Source organism: Pteropus medius, unplaced genomic scaffold (assembly GCF_902729225.1).
Source record: "Pteropus medius unplaced genomic scaffold, Ma_sr-lr_union100, whole genome shotgun sequence".
Taxonomy (NCBI): Eukaryota; Metazoa; Chordata; class Mammalia; order Chiroptera; family Pteropodidae; genus Pteropus; species Pteropus medius.
Window position 1 is genome coordinate 4,392,186 of NW_024343732.1, and position 25,607 is coordinate 4,417,792.

At 49.7% G+C, this 25,607-nt stretch overlaps 2 protein-coding genes across 4 annotated transcripts in view; one reads left to right on the top strand and one right to left on the bottom strand.

The window, feature by feature from the left end:
- Positions 1-6,488: 6,488 nt before the first annotated feature.
- Positions 6,489-11,962, bottom strand: DOK2 (docking protein 2). 2 transcript variants are annotated; one of them, XM_039868015.1, is made up of 5 exons: positions 11,694-11,962; positions 10,377-10,658; positions 10,066-10,133; positions 8,933-9,158; positions 6,489-8,382 (listed from the first exon to the last, which is right to left on the bottom strand). In XM_039868015.1, the coding sequence occupies exons 1-5, from the start codon at positions 11,754-11,756 to the stop codon at positions 7,762-7,764; spliced, it is 1,260 nt and encodes a 419-aa protein (XP_039723949.1). In that variant the 5' UTR covers positions 11,757-11,962; the 3' UTR covers positions 6,489-7,761. The 2 variants fall into 2 exon arrangements, with proteins under 2 accessions (XP_039723949.1, XP_039723948.1); XM_039868014.1 differs by lacking the exon at positions 11,694-11,962 and having other exon boundaries at positions 6,495-8,382; positions 8,933-9,117; positions 10,047-10,133; positions 10,377-10,416.
- Positions 11,963-16,935: 4,973 nt separating this feature from the next.
- The window catches only part of XPO7 (exportin 7), a 78,835-nt gene continuing 70,163 nt past the window's right edge, over positions 16,936-25,607 (top strand). For both annotated transcript variants that reach the window (XM_039868012.1, XM_039868013.1), the window contains exon 1: positions 16,936-17,048. In XM_039868012.1, the coding sequence (XP_039723946.1) occupies positions 17,031-17,048 (18 nt within the window). In that variant the 5' untranslated portion in view covers positions 16,936-17,030. The remainder of the gene's footprint in view (positions 17,049-25,607) is intronic.

Consider the following 25,607-nt stretch of genomic DNA (forward strand, 5'->3'; position numbering starts at 1 on the left):
TCTGACGTCTTGTGCTTTGTTCCTTGGTCAAGATTGCCATGCTCACCTGAGCCCTCAGTACGGATGGTCTCCTCTCGAGTTGTTCGTTGCTCAAACTGCACAACCAGGCACAGAGATGCCCAATGCCATCCCCGTCCTCTAAGGCAAGAAGCCCCTCTGTCCTTCACGGCATGGGACTCGCCTTTCCAGTTCTCCAGACATGTCCGAATCCCAGCGCTGGGCCCCGCTATGCGTTTAAATTAACATTTTGGCCCCATATTTTCTACATTCCTTCTCGTCAAAGTCATTTCTGCAGCCTTGCTGTCCTGGCAATTTCCCCCAAACAAGGAGCTGTAGAGTTAACAGGCACTTGGAAGGTCTTCTAATCCGGCTCCACCGTTTTGCAGATGGCAGAATGAGAGGTGCAGAGACTGCCCGACATCCCACGGTCAGGTAGTGGCCGAGCAGGGCTCAGAGCTCTTAGCCCAGTGCTCTGTCTGGTATCCCACATTGTCCGTCCTCAGAGACGCATGGAGGTTAAGGGCACAGAGCTGCCGAATGAGCAAAGATGCCCCAAGCACGAGCCTTCTGCACCGCTGCTGCCTCGCCACCTTCACCATCAAAGGAATTAAAAGGCCTCAGCAGTGGGGGCAGCTCTGTCATCCACTGGGGAGCAGGACCCTGTGCTGGGCCAGCTGAGTCAGATACAGGACCAGGAGAACACAGGGCGGCTGTCCGGATCTAATGGAGCCTGAAGGTCCGAATGCGCCTCAGAGAAGTGACCCGGTCTCTGCCTTAGGTTCAGGCTGGGTTTGGCTGGTCCACGAGGCCCAACCAGCCCTGCAGGCCCCAGACACTGGATGCCTGGCTCTGAGCACCGGTTCCTACTTCCTGTGGGCTCGTCTCCAATCTCCCAGGCCTTTGCTCACAAAAGCCTGCGAAGTGCTCCACGCCTATGCTCCACGCCTGTGTTCCACACCCAGCCAGGCCCAGCTGAGCCCACCCAAGTGGCCATGCTCCTTGACCCCTCAACCCCTCCCCCAGAGCCAGCCAGGTTCCCACCCCCTCTCAGCCAACAGTCCTGGAGAAAAGCAAGACTTTTCTCAACTGGTTCTCGGGCATAATCCAGGGTTTGGACAAACTCGCTCCCAGGCCACCTGGTAGCACTGGGGCCTGGCTTCCATGACCAGTTTGCTTCTCACAAGCCACAACCCCCTGAGGCTTCTCCTTCCTCTGCGACCAGGGAGGAGGTCTCATCCCAGTTGAGACGTCTGGAACCTCTGGCCGCTGGCCCAGTCACCATCTCCGGTTGTTCTTTCACGTGTCCACACTCTCCAGGTCAACCAGATCCATCCCGGTCGCCTCTTTACTGGCCCTTCGCCTGCCCCACCTCACACTCTCTCCTGGACCGATTCCTTCCTGTCTGCAGGTGGAAGCAGCTGCTGCATCCTGCCTTGGAGTTGCCTGCTGAGGTCAGCTACCCCAGCATTAGGGTCAAGGACTGGGGTCGGCATGGGGGTTCCTGGGGGGAAGACGGAAATGGAATAGGACGGCATGGTGGTGACCAGCAGAAAAAAAACAGCTCCTCGTAGGCTGCCTGGGCCTCTGCCTCACACCCCCGGGCATTTACTCAGGGGTTCGTGTGGTGACACTGGGGACAGGAAGAAAGTCTTGCTCAGAGATGGTAGAACCCTCCCTCTGTTCCTCCCTCATCCACATAAAAACTCAACAGTTATCTGCCTGTGGACATCACAAGTCTCAACATTAGTGATTTGTTCCTTTGCATTAAGCACAACGGTAAACAAATTCTAATAAAATGCAAATACATCTGAAAGGGATTAGAAATTAACTCGGCCTCAGTTTCCTTCAGTGGAAGATAAGGTCTCAGGCAAGAGCGTGGCTAAGGCCCCGGCTGGCTCAGAGACTCTGCTCCTTGAAAGTTCAGAGGAGAGGGTTTCTCAGCCACCGGGGCACCCAGAGGGCCCTGGCCCACCTAGGAGTGGGGCTGAGGTTCAGAGCTGGACTCAGGAGACAGGCAGCCACCAATAGGGAAACCTGCTAATTCGTAATTCTGTTCAGTTTGTCCTGCTAAGAGGTGTCTCCCATCCAAGTACTAACCAGGCCCGACTCTGCTTAGGTTCCGAGATCAGACGAGACTGGGCACGTTCGGGGTGGCTTGGCCGCACACTCAGAAGTACGCCCTGAGCCAAGGGCCTTGTCTGCACCTCCTGCACCTGCAGGCCTGGCTGCCAGGTTTCAGGATGCACTAGAGGCACAGCACCAGCCAACCTCCTTACCCCTGACCCAGGCCGGGGCCACTCTCACCTTCAGCTGCTCCTTCCTGGCACCTCAGGGACCTCCTGCCTCCAGCAGTTCCTTGACCTGCTTGTTTCACACTAGTTCCTTCCCAAGGATTGTTAGTTGTTCTGCTAAGGCCCTGCCAGGGGTATTCGAGTTTTCAGAGAGACCATGCTAAGGAAGGGATTTCTGGATGCGGGAGTCCTCCCAGGCTCCGCAAGTCATTACACATTGGGGAGCAACTGTGTCCCTCCCCACCTCGAGTAAAGGGGGCTTTGTTTATTCTTTTCACCAAGAGTTATCTGTGCCTACCGTGTGCCAGGCATTGCATTCGCTGCTGGGGGCACAAAAATGAATTATGTAAAGAATAAACCCCGTCCCTAGGATGTCTACAGTCTAGTAGGAGAGAAGGCAAACTGCCTTCAGAACCTCTCTGCTCCTTTCGGCCCCCTCCTTCAGCCTCCTTCTCCAGAGTCCCTCCCTGGCTGCAGGGCAATGGCCCCCGGCTGTGTACTGATCACACCAGTTGACAGGTAATGCCAACTGGACCACCAGGCACTCCTGCCCAGCAAGGAGCCTGCCCCGCCCACCCGGAGGACCAGCTGAGAGTGAGGAGGGGCAATGCAGCAGCTCAGATGAAAGACAAATCTCCCCTGTGGTTTTGGTTTTGCAGCTTTGCCTCAAGCCAAAGTCCTTCTAGTCTAAGGAAGCAGCTTTCCTGTCAAGCTCTCCCATTTCCGGGCGTCATGGGGCAGGTGAGCTGCTCTGCCCAGGTGTGCGGAGTCCCCCAGCCACGAGCCGCCCATCCACCAGCTGAAAGGCCTTTGATGCTGCTTCTCTCCCCTCTCCTGGGAGACTCTTCTCCATTTCTTTCTTCCTAGCAAAATCCTCCCTCCCTTTCCCAATCGGGTCCTTCTACTTTCACAAAGCCTAAGTTCACCCGAAGCCAAGAGACTCCACTTTTCTATGTTTCCATTCCCCTGCCGTTGAAATGGGGACACCTTGCCCTACTGACCTCAAGATAACACCGCAGCTCTGCGTGTGCCAGGCACGGTTCTAGAGGCTGAGTGTGTATTCGCTCAGTCTTCGCAACAGGCCTCTGAGAAACATATTATCTCCGAGTTACAGATGTGGAAACATGCACAGAGCAGATGCCCAAAGACACACAGCCAACAAGCAGCAGAGACGGAATTTGAATGCAGGTAGTCAGGCTACAGTCTGTGCCTAACCGACTGCGCTAACCTGCCCCGGCGCGGCCCATAGGTGAGAAAACGCTGGACAAACTCAAGACTATTGTTATTATCCCAAACGCTATTGCCCCCCAGGCACACTTTCACTCCACGCCCTCACCCCACCCTCTGATCAGACTCCTGAAAGCACAAGGCTGACCCTGCACCGGGGTGCTGGTCCCAGAATTACTTAACCAGCTCTGGGACTCCAGTGTCCCCACAAATCCCTCAGAACTCTGTGCTTCCCCCTGTACTCCTGCTCCCAAATGCACCGGCCACCTCTGGCCCAGGAATCTAGGAGCCAGTGTCAGGAAGAGGGCTCCGGAGTTGGGAGGAGGCAGAAGGAAAGAGGCAGGCCTGGCCAGGGCCTGGACATGGACGGGCCCTGCTCTGTGCTGGCTGGCATCGGGTGGGCCTGGTTGCTGAGGATGGGAGCGGGCAGTGATGTGCAGCCGCCTGCCAGGGGAAGCCAGCCTGATGGCTAATCGCATCAGATGTTCCTCCCAGGCCGCCCCATTCCTCTGCCTCCCCCACCCAGCTCACCAACTTTCTCCTCCCACACACACACCCCGCTTTCCAGCCTCACCCTCCCTGTGGTCTCCGGCTGCCCCAGCTGATTTTATAAATGGCCCTGGCAGGAGGTGGGCACCTTGGCTAATTGAATCAGCGCCCATGAGGCAAGAGGCGGAGGCTGGTTAGCATCACGGCTGAAAGGTGGTGGCAGCAACAGCTTGAGTGCAGCCATCAGGGAGGAGGCTGAGCACGCAGAGGCCCGGGCAATCTGGGTCTTGGTATATTCTGAAGCCCCAAGGAGGGAACTCACAAGGGGGCCCTGGCCGCCCCCACCGGAAGCCTGGGAGCAGTATTATGGGATGGACCACAGTCTAACGCACACGCACACCACTCACATGCTCTGGAAAAAGAAAAGACAAGGGGAGGCAAGAGAGAAGAAAAGGAGGAGGAAGAAGGATGTCGCACGTTAACGTGTGCACGTGCGCAGGTATGTGACTCTGCATAGCTCTGTGCTGGGCACCAGGCACAATGACATTCTCACCTGCCCCGATGTCACCTGATATCACCTCTCCATAATAATTAGCAAATGAAAGCAGTTTTTAAGTGTCCTGGTCACAGCAAAGCTTCTTGCGGTATCAGCAGCGGCTGGGCGGCAGAGCCTGGAGCCGAGGACCCTGTCTCGGCAGAACTACCCCTTGGCCTCACATTGCCCATCCCCCTAGAGACCAGTCTGTCTCATGAATTTGCCCCTTGACAGCCAGGGTGACACAGAAACACTTCAAGGAGGGTTTTACCTCTGTGTTTCTGTTTGAGGACATGGACCCCCTAAGGCTCACGCCTTCACGAATCCATCCAGCCAACACTTCTGCAGACCTACTCTGCCTGTGGGCTCCATGCGGGTGGGGACAAGTCTGCGTCCTTTCCCTCCGGCCCCCCAGCTCCGCGTGGAGCTCATACGAGGCTTGAACTAAGGAATGAGGCATGCGTCACAGGTGATGGTGCAGTTAAGGGCGGCTGCGCTGGTGCTGACACGTGCTACGGCTCCCTGCAGATGACCTACCTGCCGGTTGATGCCTTCTGAGGACCCTGACAGTACGGTCAGCATCCCAAGCAACCGTTTCAAGAACTTTCATTACCCCTCCCAAGTTCCCCAAATGCTCCACTTCCCCTGCCCCAGCAGCCCTCACCCCCCTTTCCCTAGGGCCCCAATCACCACTTCCCCTTTTGAGCAAAGCCAGCATCAGAACAAAGAACTTAGAAGTTCCAGGATCTCGAGGTAAAGGAGAGAAGGATAGAGGGGGGCAATTTTCAGCTCAGAGTCCCACACCTACACCTCCGGGAGGCAGGGTCCCCAGATCTCCAAGTAGGAATCTGAGGGTCTGAAGGAACAAGCTCTGAAATGCAGATTCCTCAAATTATCTCCTATTCTTTTGGGTCATAAATATTAAGGTCCCCTCCGGGGCCAAGCTGGAGCTCCTGGCAGCAGGTTAGCCCCCAGTGGCCTTTTCCACAGGCTAACACTGCCCCCTGCTGGGCTTAACTGGGATGTCCACCTTACGTGCAATTGACTGAAATTAGAAATTGGGAATCCTTGCCTAAGAACCCCCCAAGTCCCACCTCTGGCCTGGAGAGGGGAATAACTGAAACCCTTAGAGGCATTAGGCCCTCCTGCCTCCAATGTATTCTGGGCTAGGATTGGATGGTGGCAGCAAACAAAAGAAGCAGGGCTCCTGGAAGGCCTTCCCCTGTCTCTGCCAGCTCATCCATTGACTCAAATTCCTTTAATAAGGGCAAAAGTGCTGGGAGATACGACTTAGGTCACAACACACCTGGGAGGCTGCTGGCAACCAGTAGCAAAAGTGGCATTTAAATGGAACTCTCAAGGGTGTGCAGGGATTTGATGAAGATGGAGGCAGGGGGAGTGTGAAGACAGAGCCCTGGGTAGAAAAGCCAGCCTGAAGTGGAGGTGGAGGATACGTTTGGATACATCCACATATCCAAATGGTACAAGTAGGTCTCCATCTCTTTCCCCTTCCTGCTCGAGAGCCCCTTTCCAGCTGCTTTTAGGACGCCTCTGGCTGGATAGAGTAAAGCCAACTTCACCTGAACACATCAGAAACGAAGCTCTCCTTCTTGAACCTCTCTAGAAACCCTATTTCTCTGCATTCCACATCCAATACCACTCTGAGATCTGCAGGCCCTGTCTCTACAAAAGACTGAATCCACAGTCTTTTCTGAATTTCTCTTCCAAGTCATTCAGCCCCAGCCCACCCCTATTTCCACAGGGCTGTCAGGGTTATTGTCCTAACATGCAGCTCTTAGGGTTTCTGCTCAGAAGCTTTGTCATTGCTCCCTCTTACCTAAACAGGTACAAATTCCTCTACCTCCACTACATGCTGGCTTTTCTACCCAGTTCTCTCTTCACACTTCTCCCGCCCCCATCTTCATCGAATCCCTTCACACCCTTGAGAGTTCAACTAAAATGCCACTTTCGCTATGTAGCCTTTCTTGACCCTCCAATGAACAGGTATGTCCTCTGACCTCAGAGCGCTGAGTCACCTCTTGTGGCACTTATGTCCCCCTCTTGTGATAGACATCTGTGCCCTTTGCCTTAGCCCCATCTGGACTGTGAGTGTCTCGAGCCCAGGGAAGTCTAGAACCTACAAATGGGGCTCCACAATACTGGCTGATTGGCTGGCAGCAGCAACGTACTGACCCGCCTTTCTAGGAAAACAGGTTTGGATGAGGAGAGAGCACCGGGAAATGGTGCACAAGGGCCTGTGGAGAATCAAAGGGCAAGAAGGGTTCTCGAAGCCCACGTGGTAGAATCCCCTTGTTTTACGAAGAGAGCGAGTCTCAAGGAAGGCAAGAGATGGAATGGGATCGGTCCTATTTCAAGACTAGGCTCAAAACTGCCAACTCTTTCCTGTTTTCCAATCCAGTTCATCACACATACTCCCTGTTTCCTGGCTGTTTTTCTGGTGTTGGCCCCATGCTAGCAAACGATTAGAGATGCTCGAACATCTTTCCCCAGGTGCCCTGACTTCCACAGATCTCCGACTCTGTGACAGATGCTTAGGACCTGCCTAGGCCCAGAGAGGACCTTGCTGCTGGGAGAGGAGGTGTCAGTGGGGGCCAATTGGAGCATCATCCCCCACAGGGCTGTGGCTATCACATCCCCGCCCCACGACACTCATGCCAAACAAAAATATTTCAGAAAGGTTTAATGCCACAGAGCAGTCCAAAACCTGCAGAAAGCTGCAGCCACCCTCTAGAGTGCCTGGAGCCAGAGCTGTCCCCCGAAGGGGACAGCAGCAGGCATGAGACCCACACAAGCCAAAGAAGTGGGCGAGTTGCTGACATTGTTTTGTCCTTTGCCCTGAATGCCCGAGGTTCTGTTAGGGGAAGGGAAGAAGAGGAAGTGGGAAAAGAGTAGGCGGAGGGTGGGTCTCTTCAGGGCACTTTTCCTGCTTTGGGATGCTGACTCACGCAGCAGGCCCCAGGAGGGACAGTTGCTTGGACCAGACTAGGGCAGGCCAAGACTAGGGTTCTGGAAGGAGCAGAAGGAAGTTCCTAGGATGCAGTGGGCAGGAGGAGTCACCGGCAGAAACTGGACGGGAGGCGTGCCTTCCCCTCCCTCTCCGTGACTCCTGTGCACCAGCCTCCGAGCCCTTCCACCGCCACAGGCCCCGCCCAGGGCTGGCATTCACTGGGGTCTACATCTCCTCTGCCCACCGCCCCATCACTTTGGGCCTTTTTTAAGAACAACATTGTCATATTCAGTTCCCTGTGGCCAGCCAGAGGCAGGGAAGTCCTGCCCCGATGGGTAGACGTGCTGGAGGCCACTGGAGTCCCTGTCAGCTGCAGCCTGCCTCCTCCAGGCCTCGCCCTGGGGCTCCTGGGGGCTGTCATACAAGGACAAGGCAGCTACTCCCTCAGGCTCATCATATATGTGGTCGGGCCTCGAGGGCAGCTTCTCCTCAATGCTATCATACAGAGGGTCTACCGGAGGCTGTGGAGAGACCGCCAGAATGCTCCTCAAGCTCTTCTCCAGGTTACGGGCCACCGCATCAAAGGGCACCGCGTACTCCCCCTCCAGGCCCCTTGGCCGGGGGGTGGGCACCGAGGCAGTGGGTGAAGGTGGTGGCAGCGAGTCATGGGGCCGGGAGTAGGGGCTGTCTGGCCGGGGTAGCACAGTGGGGACTGTGGCTGGCTGGGTTTGGGGCCCAGGAGGCATCGAATTCTTCTGGGCGGAGATGGCCTCTCCCAGGGCCAAAAAGATCTCGTTGCCTTGACGAGTTTCAAACTCAAAGCTGCCCTCTCCAGAGACACAGCGCCGGCCCGCCTCGAAGGAAAAGGTTACCTGGGTCGAGGGGGAAAGGGCGGTGATTGGCCAGGCCACAGAGTGGGGCTGCTTCTCCTGGACCCAGCTCCCAAATGCAAACTCACCCCCTCCGGCTTCCCTCCAGGAGGACCTGACCGAGCATCCTCCCCACGGTGTTTCTTTCTCCCTTCCTTCATGTTTCTCCTCACAAACAAAAAGCCATCTCCCACCTCCCTCTCCTCTCCCTTCATCCTTCCTCCCGTCCATGCAGGTGCGGAGCTGGGTACATATTTCATCCCCAGTAATGCGGGCCACTACTTGCCCTCTGATCTCTCCACCTCTTTCTGGTCCCCTTTACTTCTCCGCCCTCCACTACCTTCTCTCTCACCCTCTCAGGCTCGAGCCTCCTCTTCGCTTTCACTCTCCCTCCCCTGGTTCTCTCCCCATCCCCCCTTTCGGGCCTTTATCTTCTCTGTCCTTCCTCCTCCCACTCTCGCTTCTTTTCAAAGCTCCTCGCCTTCTCTGAAAAATCACTTTTCTCCCATCGCTCATCCTTTCCCTCCACCCACCTGCCGTGGCCCCTGCTCACCTTGTCCCGCCCGAAGCGTCGCAGGAACCTGTAGGGCCAGCTGTACAGCTGGGTGCGTGGCTCAGGGCCACCCCACAGCTCCAAGGCACTCTTTCCAGTCCGGAGGGTATAGGATCCCCGGAGCTGGCACCTCTCACTGGCTTCTGTGGGTCTCATGGTCACAGCAAATTCCCTGCAGGGGGCCACTGGGGAGGAGAGGGGAGAGAAGGCAGTTAATGGGAAATAGCTGGCCTGCCTCAACTCTGCCCCACTCTAAATGAGTGGGCCAGAAAGTCTCTAGAGAAAAGTATCGTCCATGTATCCATAACCCCACAGCCTGTGTCTCGAAGGCTGAGCTGCTCTGTGCCGGGTCATAGTCTCCCACATGCCAGGTCCCCCCCCCACCTCACCCTAAGTAGGCATCATGCCCTAGCCACATGCACCCCAACCTTGTGCCCACATCCTTCCTGCCCTGTAGCCAGAGCCACAGCCTTGTCTTTTCCGTCTCATCTCTCCCCCCAATCCAGCTGCCTCCCCAATCCCTACTGTCTCGGGTACAGGTGTGGCCAGCTCTGCCCTCCCAGCTGACGGCCTCCCCATCCATTGCCGATGCCACCCGGCGCCCTCCGTGGGGTGGAGCTCGGATGTCTCATATCCTCCTCCTCCCCACACACACCCACCCAGAGGGCTAGACAGACTGCAAGAGGGTGATTGCCTTGTCAGCAAAACCTCCCTTGCCACAGGACACCTTCAATCCACGGAAAGAAAACCATTCTTTTTTCAGAAGTTGCTCAGATCCCAACGACAGAGGGTTCAAGAGCAGCACCTTCCCTGGACCCCTCAGCCCTGCCCTCTCCCATCAGCAGGGTCTGGGCAAAAGGGAGTGGGCCGAGGGCGAAGGGCTGACAATCAAGGCGGGCCAGGCTCCTTCAACTTGGGCCACACCCGGAAGCGATGCAGAGAGGCTGATAAGGGGCCTGGCCAGGGCTGGGGTCAACCACAAGGCAGGAAGAGTCAGCAGCCGGCCAGCCCACGCCTCCTCCCCACCACGCCCTGGGAAAGCAGCCCACACCTCCTCCCCACCACACCCTGGGGAAAGCAGCCAGGAGAGAAGCGGCACCCCAGACCCCCTCACCTGGTCGTGCTGCTGTGGCTACTCATTCTCTTCCATGCAGGGCCGGCTGCCCTTCCCCTCTGACCCCAACAGCTCCTTCCTCTGGTCCTAGGGAGGAAGCCGGGTTCTCACCGCTGTCACCAAGCCCAAGCCCCACCTCTGAACCAGGCTTTCCTTCAGGGCACACTCAGCCTGCTGCCCCTGTCTGCATCTGGATTGGGGTTACCCGCCAACCAAGGAATCGCCCCCAGCATCCTGACCTTGGCCCTTCTTACACTCGCCCACAGCAAGTATCGGCTGCCCCCACTCCTGCACACCCCCTTGCCTTTTCTGTGTCCCTGGACAACTCACAGGGAAAGCCAGGAGGCAGATGGCCTGCAGCCAGTCGCCACACTCTGCAGTGGGGGCTGCCAGCAGGTACAGGCGCTCCTTGGTCTCCACGAAGAAGGTGCTGGTGTCCCGGGGGCCGCTGGTCTCCCCGCTGGCCTCGGCCACCCGCAGACAGTCACTGAGGCGGATGACCCTCCGGGCGGCCTCTCCCCGGCGCGACTTCTCCGGGCCCTCATGGAGCTCCAGCCGAGCCAAGGCACAGCCCGACTGTTTATACAGCACAGCCACGAACCGGCGCCATTTCTGAACTCAGATGTGTGGTGGGGGGGCGGGAGCCAAGAGGGAGGCACCCAGAGATGGAGAGATGGTGACCAAAAGGGAGTAGAGGAATCATGGGTGAGGGACTGGGGCAGTGACACAGGAATGGGGAGAGAAACAAAGCTCCCGGGAGACCCAAGGAAGCAGAGAAAATAAGCAGAGCCTGAGGAATTAGAGGGCATTGGAGATCCACCACTAGCAATGAAGAAAGAGGCCTGCGGTGACAGCAGAGACAATGCCAAAGGCAGAAAAGGCACAGTGGAAGGTGGACTGCGAGGAGGCCCAGCCCACGAGATCTCTCTAGAGGTGAAAAGCCTGTGAGTCTCTGAAGCCCGGGGAAGGAATGAGGTGGGCAGCGTGAGGGCCCAGACTGGGGACCATCATTCTCGTTCCATCGAAGACCCTATCTCCGGGAACTTCGGTCTACCCTCCTGAATCTTCTCACCTCACACCTCGACAGGACAGGGAGAGAGACAGACAGACAGAGACAGAGACGCCCTGCTGCGGGTCAGCGGAGGGAAAGAGGACTTCCTCATTCAAGGAGTCCAAGGAAAGAGAAGGAGGTTGGACACGCTGGGCCCTGCCTGGCTCCCAGAGACCCCAGCTCAAGCTTAATACCAGCCAAATGCACCCCACTAGAGCAAGAAAGAGGGAAGAAACCTCCACTGGAACTCTGAATTATCCCCTCTGCTGTTCCTTCCACCCCCTTCCATTGTGTCCCCATGAGAACAAGTCACCACAGATCAAGAGAGGCAAGAGAGGTGTTAGAACTCTCCTCTGCCCCTGCCCCCACAGGGAGCGGCACCAGCAAAGGGCACGGTCTGGGGCCTCGTTGGGGGTTGGGGCAGCTGCTAAGGAAAGAGCCCTCCCAAGCTTGAGCTCTGGGTCTAACGTGGTGCATGGTACGGCCCCCACCAACCCATAAGTGTTTGGGGACTTTTAGGGGACCCCCCTCCTCCCCAGGAATTTCTAGAGGCCCAAGCCCCTCCGCCTAGCCCCAGGCAGCCTGGCCCCTCCTACCTTTCCAAAAGTCTGCTGCTGCTGAAGGTACAGGAAGCCCTGCTTCACGACCATGTCCTCCATCCTCCCACCATCGCTGTGCCCTGCGCTGCCGCTCACTCCCTCCACTCGCGCCCGCCTTCTCTCCTCTCAGCCCTACGTGTGTTCCCCCTTCTCTCAAGTTCATTTCCTCTCTGCCTAGAGTTTTCTGCACTATTCTAGTCTGCTCGATGACGACAGGCTGATAGGCTCTGTGGTTTCTTGCTCTGTGTGTGTGAGTGTGTGTGTGTTTTTTTTTTCTTTCTGATGAGCGAGTTTCACACTCCAGCTTCCTGCATTTGCAGGCGCCGAGGGATATTTTCCAAAAAGCCCAATTCCAGCTCTTCGGTGAGCAACAACTCAGGTACAGAAGCTGGTGTGGAGAGTCGCCAACGAAGCGCGGCCGACTCACGGGAACGAAGAGATCCAGAAACCAAATTCGACAGTAAAGGCGACATCCAAAGGCCCCGATGCTCAAGCTGGTGCTTGGTGTGACAGAGCTGGAAAAGAACTTAGAAATCGATGGCCCGGCTCCTTCGTTTAAAAATGAGGAGTCGCGCTCAGGAAGGTCTGAGGGTTGTGTTCGAGGGCTGTGTTCGAGGCCACCAAACCGGAACCCAGGCCTCTCCACTCAGTAAGAGCTGAGCCACACACACCACCAGCCCACCAGACACATGAGAGTTCACCACTTTCACACACAGCTCTGTTTCGCTCCACGGGGAGTGCTCCCTGCCCCCGGCAACAACACACACTTACACCGCCTCCTTAGATTCCAGACACACGAACATCCCCACACTGAGGCGTGTTCTCTGTCCTCCCAGAGCACATCCAAGCCGGTGGAGTTCACCATCTTTCCAGACTGTGAGCATCATAGATACTTGAGTTTCATCTAGAGATTATCTTTTTAACGCACAGTAGCAATCTCATATATTTTTTTAAAAATTCCTTCATAGTCACTGAAACGAAAGTGCTTCATAGTTACCGAAAGCTCCCAGCCACACTACCTGTCCCTGGAAGAAGGAAGGGCAGGTCTGAACGCACCTGTTTGCAACTCTCTTGAGGTCACAGGGCTGCTGGAGGCAGAGAGGAAGTACCAGGGCTCCTGATCTTTAACTCAAATATCTTTTTATTACTGGCCCCTAGGTGGCATCCAGACTCAATGCAAGAATATACACCATTTGGGGGAATCTAAGCTCTCCTGAGAATATTTAACTTAGAGCCAGATGGTTTAGAGAAGCAATCTGATGGAGGCATGGTGCAGAAATGTTGGGGGAACTGGAGAATTAGGCCACTACTCTTGGGGTAACCCCATAATGGGGGGCTTATGTAGCCATTTCCTCTACTTGGGGCTCAGCCCTGCTGCCTTCACTTGAACAGGTTGATCCAGAGACCAAGGAAGGACCAAGGATGCTGACGTGGGGAAAGCTCCTTGGGAAGTAGTTAGGAGTAGGGAAATGGGATGTGGCCTATTCCATCTCTCCGATCCCTAAGGAGAGACATTACTTGGGAGCTAGGTGGTCTTCGGCTCACATCAGCATCTCCTTGTAAAAGGAGAAGGGCTTTTAGGGCCAGCCCAGGGGCTGATGGAGCAGGGCCTTTCAAACGTAAAGGCACAGACCTTGTTACAGTGCAGATTCTGAAACAGTAGGTCTGGAGCGACACCTGAGTTGCTGATACTGCTCGTGGGTGGGCCAGACCTCACTTGGAGTCGCAAGACAATAGAGGGTGTTTCCTTACCACCACCACCCTGATCTCCTTCCCCTAAGGTAAACAGGGCACTTTCCACTCAGAACCACAGGGGGGCACCCGAGCTTCCCAGATGACTGGAAAGCTGTTTACACCTGGAGGCCTAAGCCCCAGGCATTCTAGCCACCTCCACACCCTTCCTTGACTGTGGTAACTGGAGAAGTTCTCCCTGGCTGTCTTCTGCAGAAGGTAGGGCAGCAGGAGTGTACTGAGTAATACCCCCTCAAGGCCCCTCCCACTTTCCCTGGAAGGACTTGTGGGTACTCTGCAGGGGAAATACTAACCCCAGTACCTTCTGTCTGGTCACAGGCAAGTCCTGTGATCAGGGACCCAGAAGACATATAGTTCCAAGACACAGCAGAGGGTAGAGAATTAGAGGCCCTTAGGTTACCCAGGCACCAGTGATGAGAAGAGAAAGCATCACAAAGGAAAGGGTCCCAGTGGTTTATACGGAGGCACAGGTGGGGTTCTTGGCTTCTTTGCTTTTATCGGAGAGGAAGGGACACCCCATATCTCACCTGTGCCTCCATATAAGCCACCAGGATCCTTTCCTTCACAATGGTTTCTCTCAGCAGGGATTAGGAACCATACTAACAAGAGACCTCAACTCAGAGGACTTTGCAACTCTTTGTTATTAATCTCACCAATAATTAGCAATAGAATCCTTAACACAAAAGGGCTGGTGAGCTTGCCTTTGGGGACAACCAGGAGCAGAAGAGACTGTGTCTGATTCCCTGGGCTGGCTTGGAGATTAGGTAACCCCCAAATGATGGACAGGTGGGGGTAGCTATTGAAGGGGTAGCTCTGGAAATAGGAAACAAGGTATAGAATGGGCAGGGAGCTGGCGTGGGCCTGAGGAGGATGGAGGGCTGAGCAAAGAAAGAAGTGAGCAAGGGCCATGAAAAGCCATCCCTGCTTTCCCCCACTCCCAGCATTTTCTGACTGTGGGAAAAGAAGGATAATACCAGTCTCCTGCGTTTCATTCCTAGTCCTCACCCTTTCTCCATTGAGTATATCCTTTCTCTCCCAACCAAGAGAGAAACTCTGAGAGAAAGGGCTTAGAACGTAACATGATAATTATGCCATTTAATACAGACATAACATTTTAAATGCTTTGTTTTCCTCTGAGCCCCACATGCCCCTAGAATGAGACTGGGCTATAAAGAAGTTCACTCAAAAATTATTTATCGAGCATGTGTTCTGTACAGAGGTACTAGGGACACAGCATAAACAGGACAGACAGAATCTCTGCTTTCATCATTGTTACTTTCTAGTTGAAGACTCTAGCGTAAATATGTAAGTAAACAGTTTTGGATGGACAGCGATCGATGCCATAAGTTTGACAGCGATGGGATCAGGAGGACAACTTTCAATAGAGTGGTGAGAAAAGCCACTCTATTGAAAATTGTTATCTGAGGAGATAACAATTGAACTAAGAAGTCAATGACAAGTGCAAAAATATTCCAGGCAGAAGTTACTTCAAGTTCCCTGAGGCCGGAACACCTAGATGTGAGGAACTGCAAGAAGACCAGACTGGCCAGAGCATTGTGAGCCAGACGGGCACAGTAGACATGAGGTCAGATCATGTGGTCTCTTGAAGGGCTACAACAAAGATCTGGAATGTATTCTAAATGTACCGTGGGCCACTTAAGGATTTTAAAGGAGGCATAAATAATCTTATTTATGATTTTAAAAGAATGTTTTGCAGCTCTACGGAAAATGGCTTATAGAAGGACAAGACAAGAAGCAGGGAAACTAGTTTGGAATCTAATACCAGAGCCCAGGAGGAATCTGATGGTGGTCTGGACCAAGGTGCTAGCGGTGGAGAGGAAGAGAAGTAGCCAAATTTGAATATGTGCTGGATATCAACTCAACAGGGCTTGCAAGTGGATTGGATTTAGGGGACTATTAAGACATTAGGGATCAAGATGACACCTTGTCCAGTTTGAGCAACTAGGTGAATGATGGTGCCATTTACTGAGAAGGGTGAGGGATGGATTTGGGCCTGACCCACAGAGAGCAGTTGCTCCTACCCAATCAGGCAGGTCGAGTATTGGAAGGTTGCCATTGCGATTATGACACCAAGAATATACCATTATAGCTGTGATGCCAAGGTCAGGTAGAACCTGACCCACCACTCCTGCTCTCTGTACTCAGGGAGCTTCCAACACTGGAAGGTCGTTGGAAAACGAAACAAAACAAACCAAAACAAAACAAAAAATCTACTACATCTCAGGGGCTGGGCTTGCCAGAAGCAGCAGTCAAAAGCTCTGCCTCTAAAAATCTTCTCTGAGTGAATCTAATTGGCAGAGCCAATCTTACATACAAGGAAGTCTGGGTAATGTAGTTTTTAGGTGCCCTACCTCCGCAAACCAGGAAGACACCACCAAAAGGAAGGCTGAAATGAACGCTGAGCACCAGTCTGCTCCGTCCACAGAGAATGTTATTCATTACCAGCATCGTTTCCATCGCACGTGGTAGCCCCCAGTCAACACAAACTTCAAACAATCAGTACTCTCAGAATGCAGCTAAAATCTAATCTGGGGGCCTTGATCGGAAGCCTGAGTGGAATCCAATGGAAAACAAGGACCCGCATTACCTAACACAGATAATTCCTAGTGGGAAAGACTGGAATTGGTCTCAGCAGGAAGGGACTACCCTGATCTGACCCAGGATAGCTTTCCCACTCAGACTGAGTCCAGGGGTCCTAAAAACCCCTTTATGCCCCCTCCCGTCCGGCACTTCCCAGCATCTGATCCCTCTCAGGAGGCAGCCTAGCATACTGGTTAAGTTAACGATCTATTTGGGAAGATTGGAGTTGTGCCTTCTGCATGTTTCTATCATCACCATTATTTGGAGGCTATTTCCAAGAATGTTTAGGGACAAGAGGACAGAAACGAAAACAAGGAGATCATCATTTGGGTTGCTGGTAAAATCCAGGATCAGAGAGCAATGGCCCTTGTCCACTGTTGCAGAAAGCTAGGAAGACGCGAACACAAACTCGGCCACCGGATTGGAAAGTCGAGAATAAGGCAGGCATCCTAAGTGGTGTTACGGGCGGCGGGCGCCGCGGCCGACCCCTCCGGGGTACGATGCTACCAGCCGTGGCCAGCGGCGGGGGACGTCCAGGGGCAAGTCGAGAGGAGTCACCAGGTGCGGGGTTCCGGGCGGGGACAGGTCCCGGCCTCCCAAGAAGCCCTGACCGCGCCGACCAGCTCGGGCAGCGCCAGCGCCCGCCGGCCCGAGCGCGCGGCCCCTTTAAACCCATGTAAACAAAGCTTTGTTCCCGGCCCCCTCCCTCCGCGCTCCCCGGCCCGCGCCACCGCCCCCACCCCCGGCGGCTCCGGCCGCTGACGTTGCCCGCGCCTTTACGGCGTCCCGGCGGCGCTGCGCATTCTCCAACCACGGGTCGGCCGCCGGGGCCTGCGCAGCCGGGCCGCGCTACGCCGCCAGCGCAGCGACGGGCCCCCAACGCGCAGGCGCAGCGGCGACGGCGGCGGCGGCGGCGGCGGCGGCCGGGCCGAGGTGCGCGCTGGGGGGGAGGGGGCCGGAGAGGAGCATGAATGGAGCAAAATGGCGGATCATGTGCAGGTGAGAGGAGCGGCGGGGGAGGGGGCGGCCGCGCAGAGTGGGGAGTGGGGCGTACGCGGCCCCCCGGGCTCGGCCGGCTCGGGACTCGCCGGGCCCACGCTGCCGCCGCTCGGGGCCCGAGCCGCCGCCCGTCCCGGAGCTCCCGGGCCTTTCCCGCCTCCCGGGCCGGGGGCCTCCTCCATCCCCTCCCACCGGGTCCCGTGCCTCTGGCGCGGGGCTGGGGGTGCGGGAATCAGCGTCCCGGCGCGCACAACCGACAGCGCTCCGCGGTCACTGTCTTCCCGCCCGAGGGAGGCCTCCCGTGAGTCCTCAGTGCCCCCCACGACGGGAGACGAAGGGAGACCCCCATGCCGATTCTGTCCTGAGGAGACTTCCCCATTACACCCGCCGGCCGTAAACGAATAACAAAAAGAGAACCGCGCACTGTTAAACCTCGCTCTCCCGAGTCTTTCCCGCCGCCTTCCTCCTCACACCCCCGAATACAAGAGGACCCCCCCGCCCCGACCTCCCCTCCCGTGGATGTGCCCTTCACTCCCAGACTCCTAATTGCACAACCTATAAGGCCGAGCTTCTCAGTCCTCCAAAATGGGTGCTCAGGCCTGGGCCCGCCCTCCCTCCAGTACCCCTATCAACAGTGAAGGAGTTGAGTGCCCACACCTCCTATGAAACGCGGGGTGGAGGGGGGTGTGTCTGACATGAGAGATGCAATGTTGGGTGCAGACGTTGCTCTGGAGGGGTTCGATCCGGCTCAAGAGCTGCCAGGGGCGAGCTCTGGGCCCAGGCCACTTTTCTTCAAAGACAGGGCACAGGCCCTAGGAAGGGACAGCCCGTATCAAAGCTAATAGTAGCCAGAGGAGTGCAAGGATATTTCTTACAATCTAGATAAAGTTTTTCTTCTCTGTGCCTTAGATTTTATATTTTTATGACCGTTATTGACACAAATCTATTATCAGAAACCTTCGGATTTTCTAGGTAACCGTAAAGGTGTTGAGTTCTGGGAAGCGAAGAGTAAAGAGCGTAACAAAATATTGCTTTATTTTGCGTATAATATAGTGTCATTCCTCAAATGAAAGGAATGGTTTTATTCCTTTCCTAATGTGATGTCCGCAAGAAGCGGGAGAGGTGTGTCTTCTACCAGTTTCTTTGATTGAGAGAGAGGGACTATATAAGAATTCAGACCAGGGATCAGTAGAGTAAATCCTTGGAGTGTGAGGGACAAGTTATTAGGACAGAGTTATATCAAAAATTGTACAGATGGAAGACCACAAGATTTGTGTTTTAAAGCTAGGATTATGGCTTATTCAGAAGTAGCAGTAAAACAAAGTGATAATAATAATAGTGTAGCACCTTGAATTTTATAGCAGCCATTTCTAAGAAGCGTGAAAGATTTTATGTGATTTAAAAAAAAATCTTCCATCCTAAAAGAGTAGGTAGTCAAGAATTACTTCTGTCATTTTAAAGGAACAAACCAAAGCACTGAACTGATAGGAGATTTACTAAAGGTGGCTTTCGACTTTGGGGCCAGTGCTCTTATCTACTGGGGGTGAGATGGGGGGGAGGGTGGAATAGTGTCCTTGAGCTCTCCAGAACATGATTTGAATAGATAGCCTTTCTGAATGATGCTTTGGAAAGCAGAAGTCCATGTACTTTTATGTATATACATCTCTTCTGTCTCCTGTAAAGAAGTTATCTACTAATGTGATCTCTCCCATATTTTGAACTAAAAAGGTCATTCTTCACCAAGGAAAGTCAAGATGCAATCAACACAATCTCCATAGCATTTTGATCTCAAAGGAGGGTCTACCTTATTTTTAGTAAGGTGATGTTTTTCTCCCACCCACCCCCAAATAAAAATCTACCGAAGTAAGTAAGAATTTATTAACTTTCAAAACGAAGAGGTTTGCTAGTCAGTATTGTATTTTACTTTTAAGAGCTGTAGTATGTTACTCTCTAAATGAGTGATCTTTATATCAACAGGATAAGTTTGAGAGAATTTTTTTCTCTTTAAATAAAATAGGGGTGTGTTGTTTTTTGTAGACCACTAATTACTATTATTGGATACTCCCACTTTAACATGGCACGTTAACATTGTAGCAGAAAACCTTCCCAAGAAAAAGATACACCTTTCCTGTATGGAATGAGTAAATAAATGAAAGGATTAAAGACAAATCTGAAGTGCATTGACGGGGCATACTTTTCTCAAAACACTGTTCAAACACAAAGTTTAAAAAGGAATCTGTTCCAAATTCAAGACAGTGTTTATTTGTAAGTTTCATATGTAGTATTAAATAGTTGAGTCATTATATATCTAGTACTTTCTCGAACCACCAGGGTGAGCAATTTTTTTTTAATTGACACTAAGCAAGTGTCATATGATTCTCAGGCTGAAGTCCTGAGCATCTCTTGATATGTGTTTTATGGAAGATTTAAGTATCACAAAATGTTAGTAATGGATTGTAATATTCGATTTGTCTTTTGGCTGTGTTGTCATATCAAGCATCTTTATAGGAGTGGCTGTAAGCAACTCCTTATTATGATGGGTTTCTTATTCTTGATTGTAGGTCTTATCTAACACCCACTAAGGAGGTAGTGGTTACAGAGCATTGACTATTTAAAAAAAAAAAAAATTGTATTTATCTTCATAAAATAAATGTCTCCTTTTAAAAAATATTTTATATCTAACATTAGATGAAGATAGTGAGGATTCAGTATCTTTGCTGGCTAGTTGCAGAAAGGTTAAGACAACAGTGGTAATGAAAAAGATGAAGGATTGGATGTGAGTTTTAATAGTGCTAGCTGGTGATCAGGATCTTAAGAGGAAAAAAGTATATAGTATTCTAATCATATTTAATATATTAATACATAAGTGTCTATAAATATATTAAATATATGTTAACTGTATTATAAATGAAGGATAATTCTGAGGTTTTGTTAGATTTAGTATGTTGTTATACTGGGCCTTACACAGAATCTTAAAGTATTTGCTGGGCTCTGCATTATGACTATGTAATAGAAAATGCTATTTTCAAATGGTCACATTTTGTTTTAAATTTAAAGTACAGTAATTAAATATTGACTACCAATGTAATTCTAGGGAGCTGTGAAGAATCGTTAAAACTAGCAGGTTAAAATTTAACAGAGTGCAAAAGTTTAGCCTGTTTATAGCAAAATTGATAGCTGTCTTTTCAGCTTTTAAAAATATGCAAGGAAATGATAGCTAGGGGTAGTCCATTTTGAGAAGAGGGTTCTGTACAACTTTTGAGAATTTTAAATGGGAAAAAAACTAACTTTTTTGATTTTTTTGACTTTTTTTTTTTCCAGTTAAGCTAATACCATAATGTTTAATGTGTGCAAGGCCCTTTGCTGTGCTGGGCACTGCAGCGCCAACTGACAGCTCGACTGCAAATGTAAGGATTCAGAGCTAAGACAGGCACTGGAGCCAGACTGCTGAAGTGTCAAATTCTGATGCTCTCTTTGAGCAGGCTTCAGAAGTACAAACAGACACAAGAACTAATACATTGATTTTGAAACATGCTGTATTTGTATTGGATGATAGGGGAATAGCTACGTCCCCTCACTCAACCTGTCTACCTCCTCTGTGGATTTATACAAATAATATGTCTGGAGAATATTTATATTTGCTTGTTAACTCGGTTTTTAGTATATTTCCTCTTGTGAGCAAAGCCTTCAGAAAAGTTAAGCAATGTGTATTGCATGTGGTATCATTCAAACACTTATGCAGTGAAACACAAAGCATATTACTCTAATGGAATCTCTAATTTAGATGGAAGTGGAATGAAGCATTGAGAAGCTCCCTGTCTGTATCTTACAGAGAAATTAACTTCCATTTGATCCAGAAATTAATATTCATAATCACCAGCTGTATTTTCTTTTTTCTCTTGTTGAATTTTGAAAGCAACGTTGCACCACAGCCTTTCAAGAAGGGAAAGTTGCCAATTTAAACCAATAAGCTAATGTCACTGCAGGTACAGCTACTGAGATTGCTCACTTCAATATATGTTAAGGAAGATAGTGTTTAGAAATTGCAACTTTTTTTTTTTTAACACCAAACATGTATTATCTCACAGATTTCTCAGTCAGGAATCTGGGAGTGGCTTATCTAGAGAGTTCTAGTTCAGGATCTTTCATTCGCAGTCAAGCTGTTGGCTGGGGCTTCAGTCAGTCTCAAGGCTTAACTGAAGAAGGGGAATCTCCAGTTTACATGGTCATTGGCAGGCCTCAGTTGGTTACTTGCAAACTGTTGGACTGAGGGCCTCAGTGTCTCACTGGCTGTTTCCCAAATGTTTCGGGTCTTCACCACATGGGCCTCTCCTAGTACATTATTTTTTAAGGATTTCTTTTTTACATCTCACAATGATGTCTTCATTGTATAGGTGATCCATCGTTACTGTTTAATCTCTTATTGAAATATACCTTCAAATGCAAAAATCTTAAGTGTTCAGCTTAATGAATTTGCACAAACTGAACACGCCTTTGTAACCACATCCAAAACCACAATATATTTTCAGTGCCTCACAAGTACCTCTGATGCCCCTCTCAAGAACTAACAATACACTCTTCCTCCTAAGGGTAACTACTGTCCTGTATTTGATTTTCAGTATGCTAGAAGTCAGGCTAAGTGAGACTTGAACATGAGAGCTTGAATTTCAAAGCCTGGAGAAGAAGCAGTATAGGGCAGTGGTTCTTCGGCTTTTGGGGGAATTTGGTTTGGTGTTTGTTTATTTGTTTGTTTAGAATGTGATAGAAGCTATATGCTCTCCCGGAAGGAATAATAGTGTACCTACACGAAAATTTGCCAAGAATTTCAGGCCATTCAGAGACTTTAGAACTAGAGTTTAAGGATTTATTCTTTTTAGATGAAAATGCTCACTACATTTTATTCAGAAACTGATTTACAAGTGTTTGTCTTTTGACCCATGTGAAAGGCTAGTTTAGGGTCACCCTGGAGAGTTATATGCAGACTGAATTTTTGAATATTGAATTCTTAAGGATGAATAATAGTGACTATTGAGCATCCACTAATCCTTTTCTTAATATTGTGCCGACACATGGAAGTACAAGATGTGATGTATTATTTTCAGGGGCCTTACCTTTTAATTGGGGAGATAATGACAAGCTTGGGTTATTGAGTTGTAAAGTTGTAATGAGACTACAGTTTAGTCAACATGTTCCTCCCATTGCCTTTTCCCCCTATTCCAGTACATCTGAGTTCATGCCTCACATTTATAGTGACTCATGGCAGCAGGGTATTCTCAGTGGAGTGAGATTGGTACCCGGGGGCATATCAAAATCTTGGGAGAAAGAGGGGAATTGTCAAAAACTGGGTCTTAAGTATGTCTGATATTTGCATCCTTGGCTTTTTACTTCTTCATACACATTCATGTGTGTACACACACGCGTGTGTACACACACTCCTGCTACCGTAAATGGAAAGAATGTGTTTGAGAGAAGGCAGAATTAGAAACCTCATGCTAGCATTTATGGAACTTTTGACTGCTTGCCACTTCACATGAGCTCATTTAATGCTCACAGCAACTCTAGAAGGTTGATATTATTGAGATAATAGTAATGAAATTTTCCGTGAAATAAGCTGATGAAAGGCCTTCATGTCTCTAGAGAACTGGAAGATTTAAGTGATGATTGTGGCGGTGGTTATTGTAAAACTTACTGGTATGGGGCATAGTTGGGACGTAGTTGGGAGTAGGGGAAAGGGAAATACCAACATTTATTGAGCAACTGTTAGCCAGACACTATGCTAAGCCATTTAATTAAGCAACTTACTTAGTCTCTGAAACTGAATTAGGTGATCTGTTGAGTCCCTTATACTTCTAGCATTCAGGTTGGCATTTCCAGTCATCATCCTTACCATTCCCAAATAAGCCTCTGTTCTCAATTCATATATATGTTATCATAAAATTTCCTAAAATATTTATGCTCATACTAATATTTCTATTTTATCTCTCCTAAATTCACCTTCCTCTACCTCACCTCCCAATTTCTTAAGCTCCCAGAGTTTGGGAGTTTTGGTTGGTTGGTTGGTTGGTTGGGGTTTTTTGTTTGTTTTTTTTAGGATTTAGTTATCTGTAGCACTTCTCGCAAATTGAGTTCTGTATACCCCCCAAAATAAGTAGAGGTCTCTTACTTGGACAATATGTAGTGAAAGACATTTCTTGTGGGACAAGAAATTGATGTTATTAGACAGATGTTGATGTGAGTAGACTGAAAAAAATGATTCTCACTTAAAAGTCCCTGGAAACCAAAAAAAGTTCTTTTCTTTAAATACCCACCCTGAAGACAGTTAAATTAATAAAATAACCCTTCTGCTTCTCAGGAAGTTGTGATCTTATAGCTGTGGTGGCCTTTTAATTTGTAAGTACTTGAACTTACGTTAGACACAAATGCTGATCTTGTCTGTATTTTGAATGATAAGAAATTATGATATTTAAAGCGTGTATAGTCTCAGAAAGAAGTTATGCTAGACATTTGCCGTAAAGTTTTAGTCAATTGCATGGTTAAAAGGCATATATTTAAGGTTAGAAAAGGAAAAGCAAGGTTTAAAAAAAAAGAAAGAAAGAAAGAAACCTCCCACTACCACCCAATTCTATTAAAAATTGCTTGCAGAGTTTTGAAAGCATGTGTCATAAGTTTGGCAAAAATCATTTCAAAGCTCAGTATTTTAACCTCATTTACCCCCACTGATTCCTGAATTTTAGTGTTTTATTTCTCTCTTCCAAAAGGACATTGCCTGAAGTCAAGCATGATATTTAATTGGACTCCAGGAACTTGTAACATATAGTTTGCTCTAAAAAGAATCTGGGAAGCCAGATGTGTATTTCATATAACTGTAGCTGGTGGAAAAAAAATCATCATCCTTTTGCCCAATGTATAGCCACAAATTATTTAGACTTACTTGTTTCGTGTTAGTAGGTGATTTTTATCACCAGCTTGTCATTGACCCATCTGAGAAATTCTGTAAGATTTTTGTCAGAAATTCTTGCACATACCCAAGATTTAGAAGAATAATTAAAACTGTCTGGAAAATGGGACCTTGTTTTCCTTACTCTTAATATTTTGAACTGATGATGTTATTCCAGAACTGAGCAACTTTCTCCAAGCGTTCATAAGACCTATAATCAAACATTTTAAAGAAATTGAACCTGAGCAACAGGGTGTGTTTAAAATAATGACATTATCCCAAAGGTGTTACAAATGAAAACTTACTGTAATGTGAAGGATTATTTACTAATTCTTGGAATTCTGCATTGAAGTCTAACTTAAAATCTACATTCCAAACCGGGAGATCACGATGTTGTGAACAGGAAGGCTTTCAGTTCACAGAATTCCTACAACCTGTCTACTCCAAGCTCTGTGATTTGGTCCTAGAGGTCCCAGAGGCACACTTCCTATCAGCAATGATAGTGTGAGACTTCAAACCAACTTCTTTTCTATCCCTCCTTACCCAGCTCCTCAAATTTGAACACCACTTGTAAAAGTAAATTCATAGGAATTGCCGTGGGTAAATCTGATGCCAGCGGAATCATCTTTGAGTGTACAGTAAACTGCATCCATTTAAAGTGTACAGTTGGACAATTGTATACATCTGTGACTCCTTCACGACTATCAGAATACAGAATATTTCCTCCTAACTCTGCAGTCTGTCCCTCCCTCTGCCCCAGGCAACCCCAGCGTACTTTATGTCACCTTGTATTAGTTTGCTTTTCCTGGCATTTTATATAAAGGACTTACTGTGTACTTTTTTGTTTTTGACTTCTTTCATGCAACACAGTGATTTTGAGATTCATTCAGTATTTATTCATAGAGATTCATTCTCTATAACTTGGGGACTTGAGGAAGGTATTAAAACCATGAAATCAGTTAAGGTGCTAAGTCTCTAATTCATATGAGATTCATTCATAGTATCCATAGTTGGTTATTTTTTACTGCTGAGTAGTATTCCATTGTATGAACGTGCCACATTTTTTATGTTTCCATTCACCGCTTGGGGGTATCTGAGTCATTTCTAGTTTTTAGTCATTTTAAATAAAGGGGCTGTAGATACTCATATGCAACTCTTTGTGTGGACATAAATTTTAATTTTTCTTGCGTTAAGGGCCTAGAAATAGAATGGTTGGGTCCTGCAGTATGTTTAACTTTTTAAAGAAACTGTCAATTTTCCAAAGTGATTTTACCATTTTACTTTCTCACTAGCAGTGTATAAGAGTTCCAGGTGTCCAGTCTTCACCAGCCTTTGATATGGCCATTGTTATGGGATCTTATTGTGGTTTTAGATTGTATTTTCTTTACGACTAGTGGTGTTAAGTATCTGCATGTGTTCACTGACCTTTTATGTATTTCAGAGGTTTGCAAACCAGGCTGATAGTTTGGCTCTACAGTCTGTTTTTGTATGGCTTGAGAGCTAAGAACAGTTTTCACATTTTTAAATGGTTGAAAAAAATTAAAGGAGTAATATTCCATGACACATGATACTTATACGAAATTCTAATTTCATTGTTCGTAAATAAAAGTTTTATTAGAACA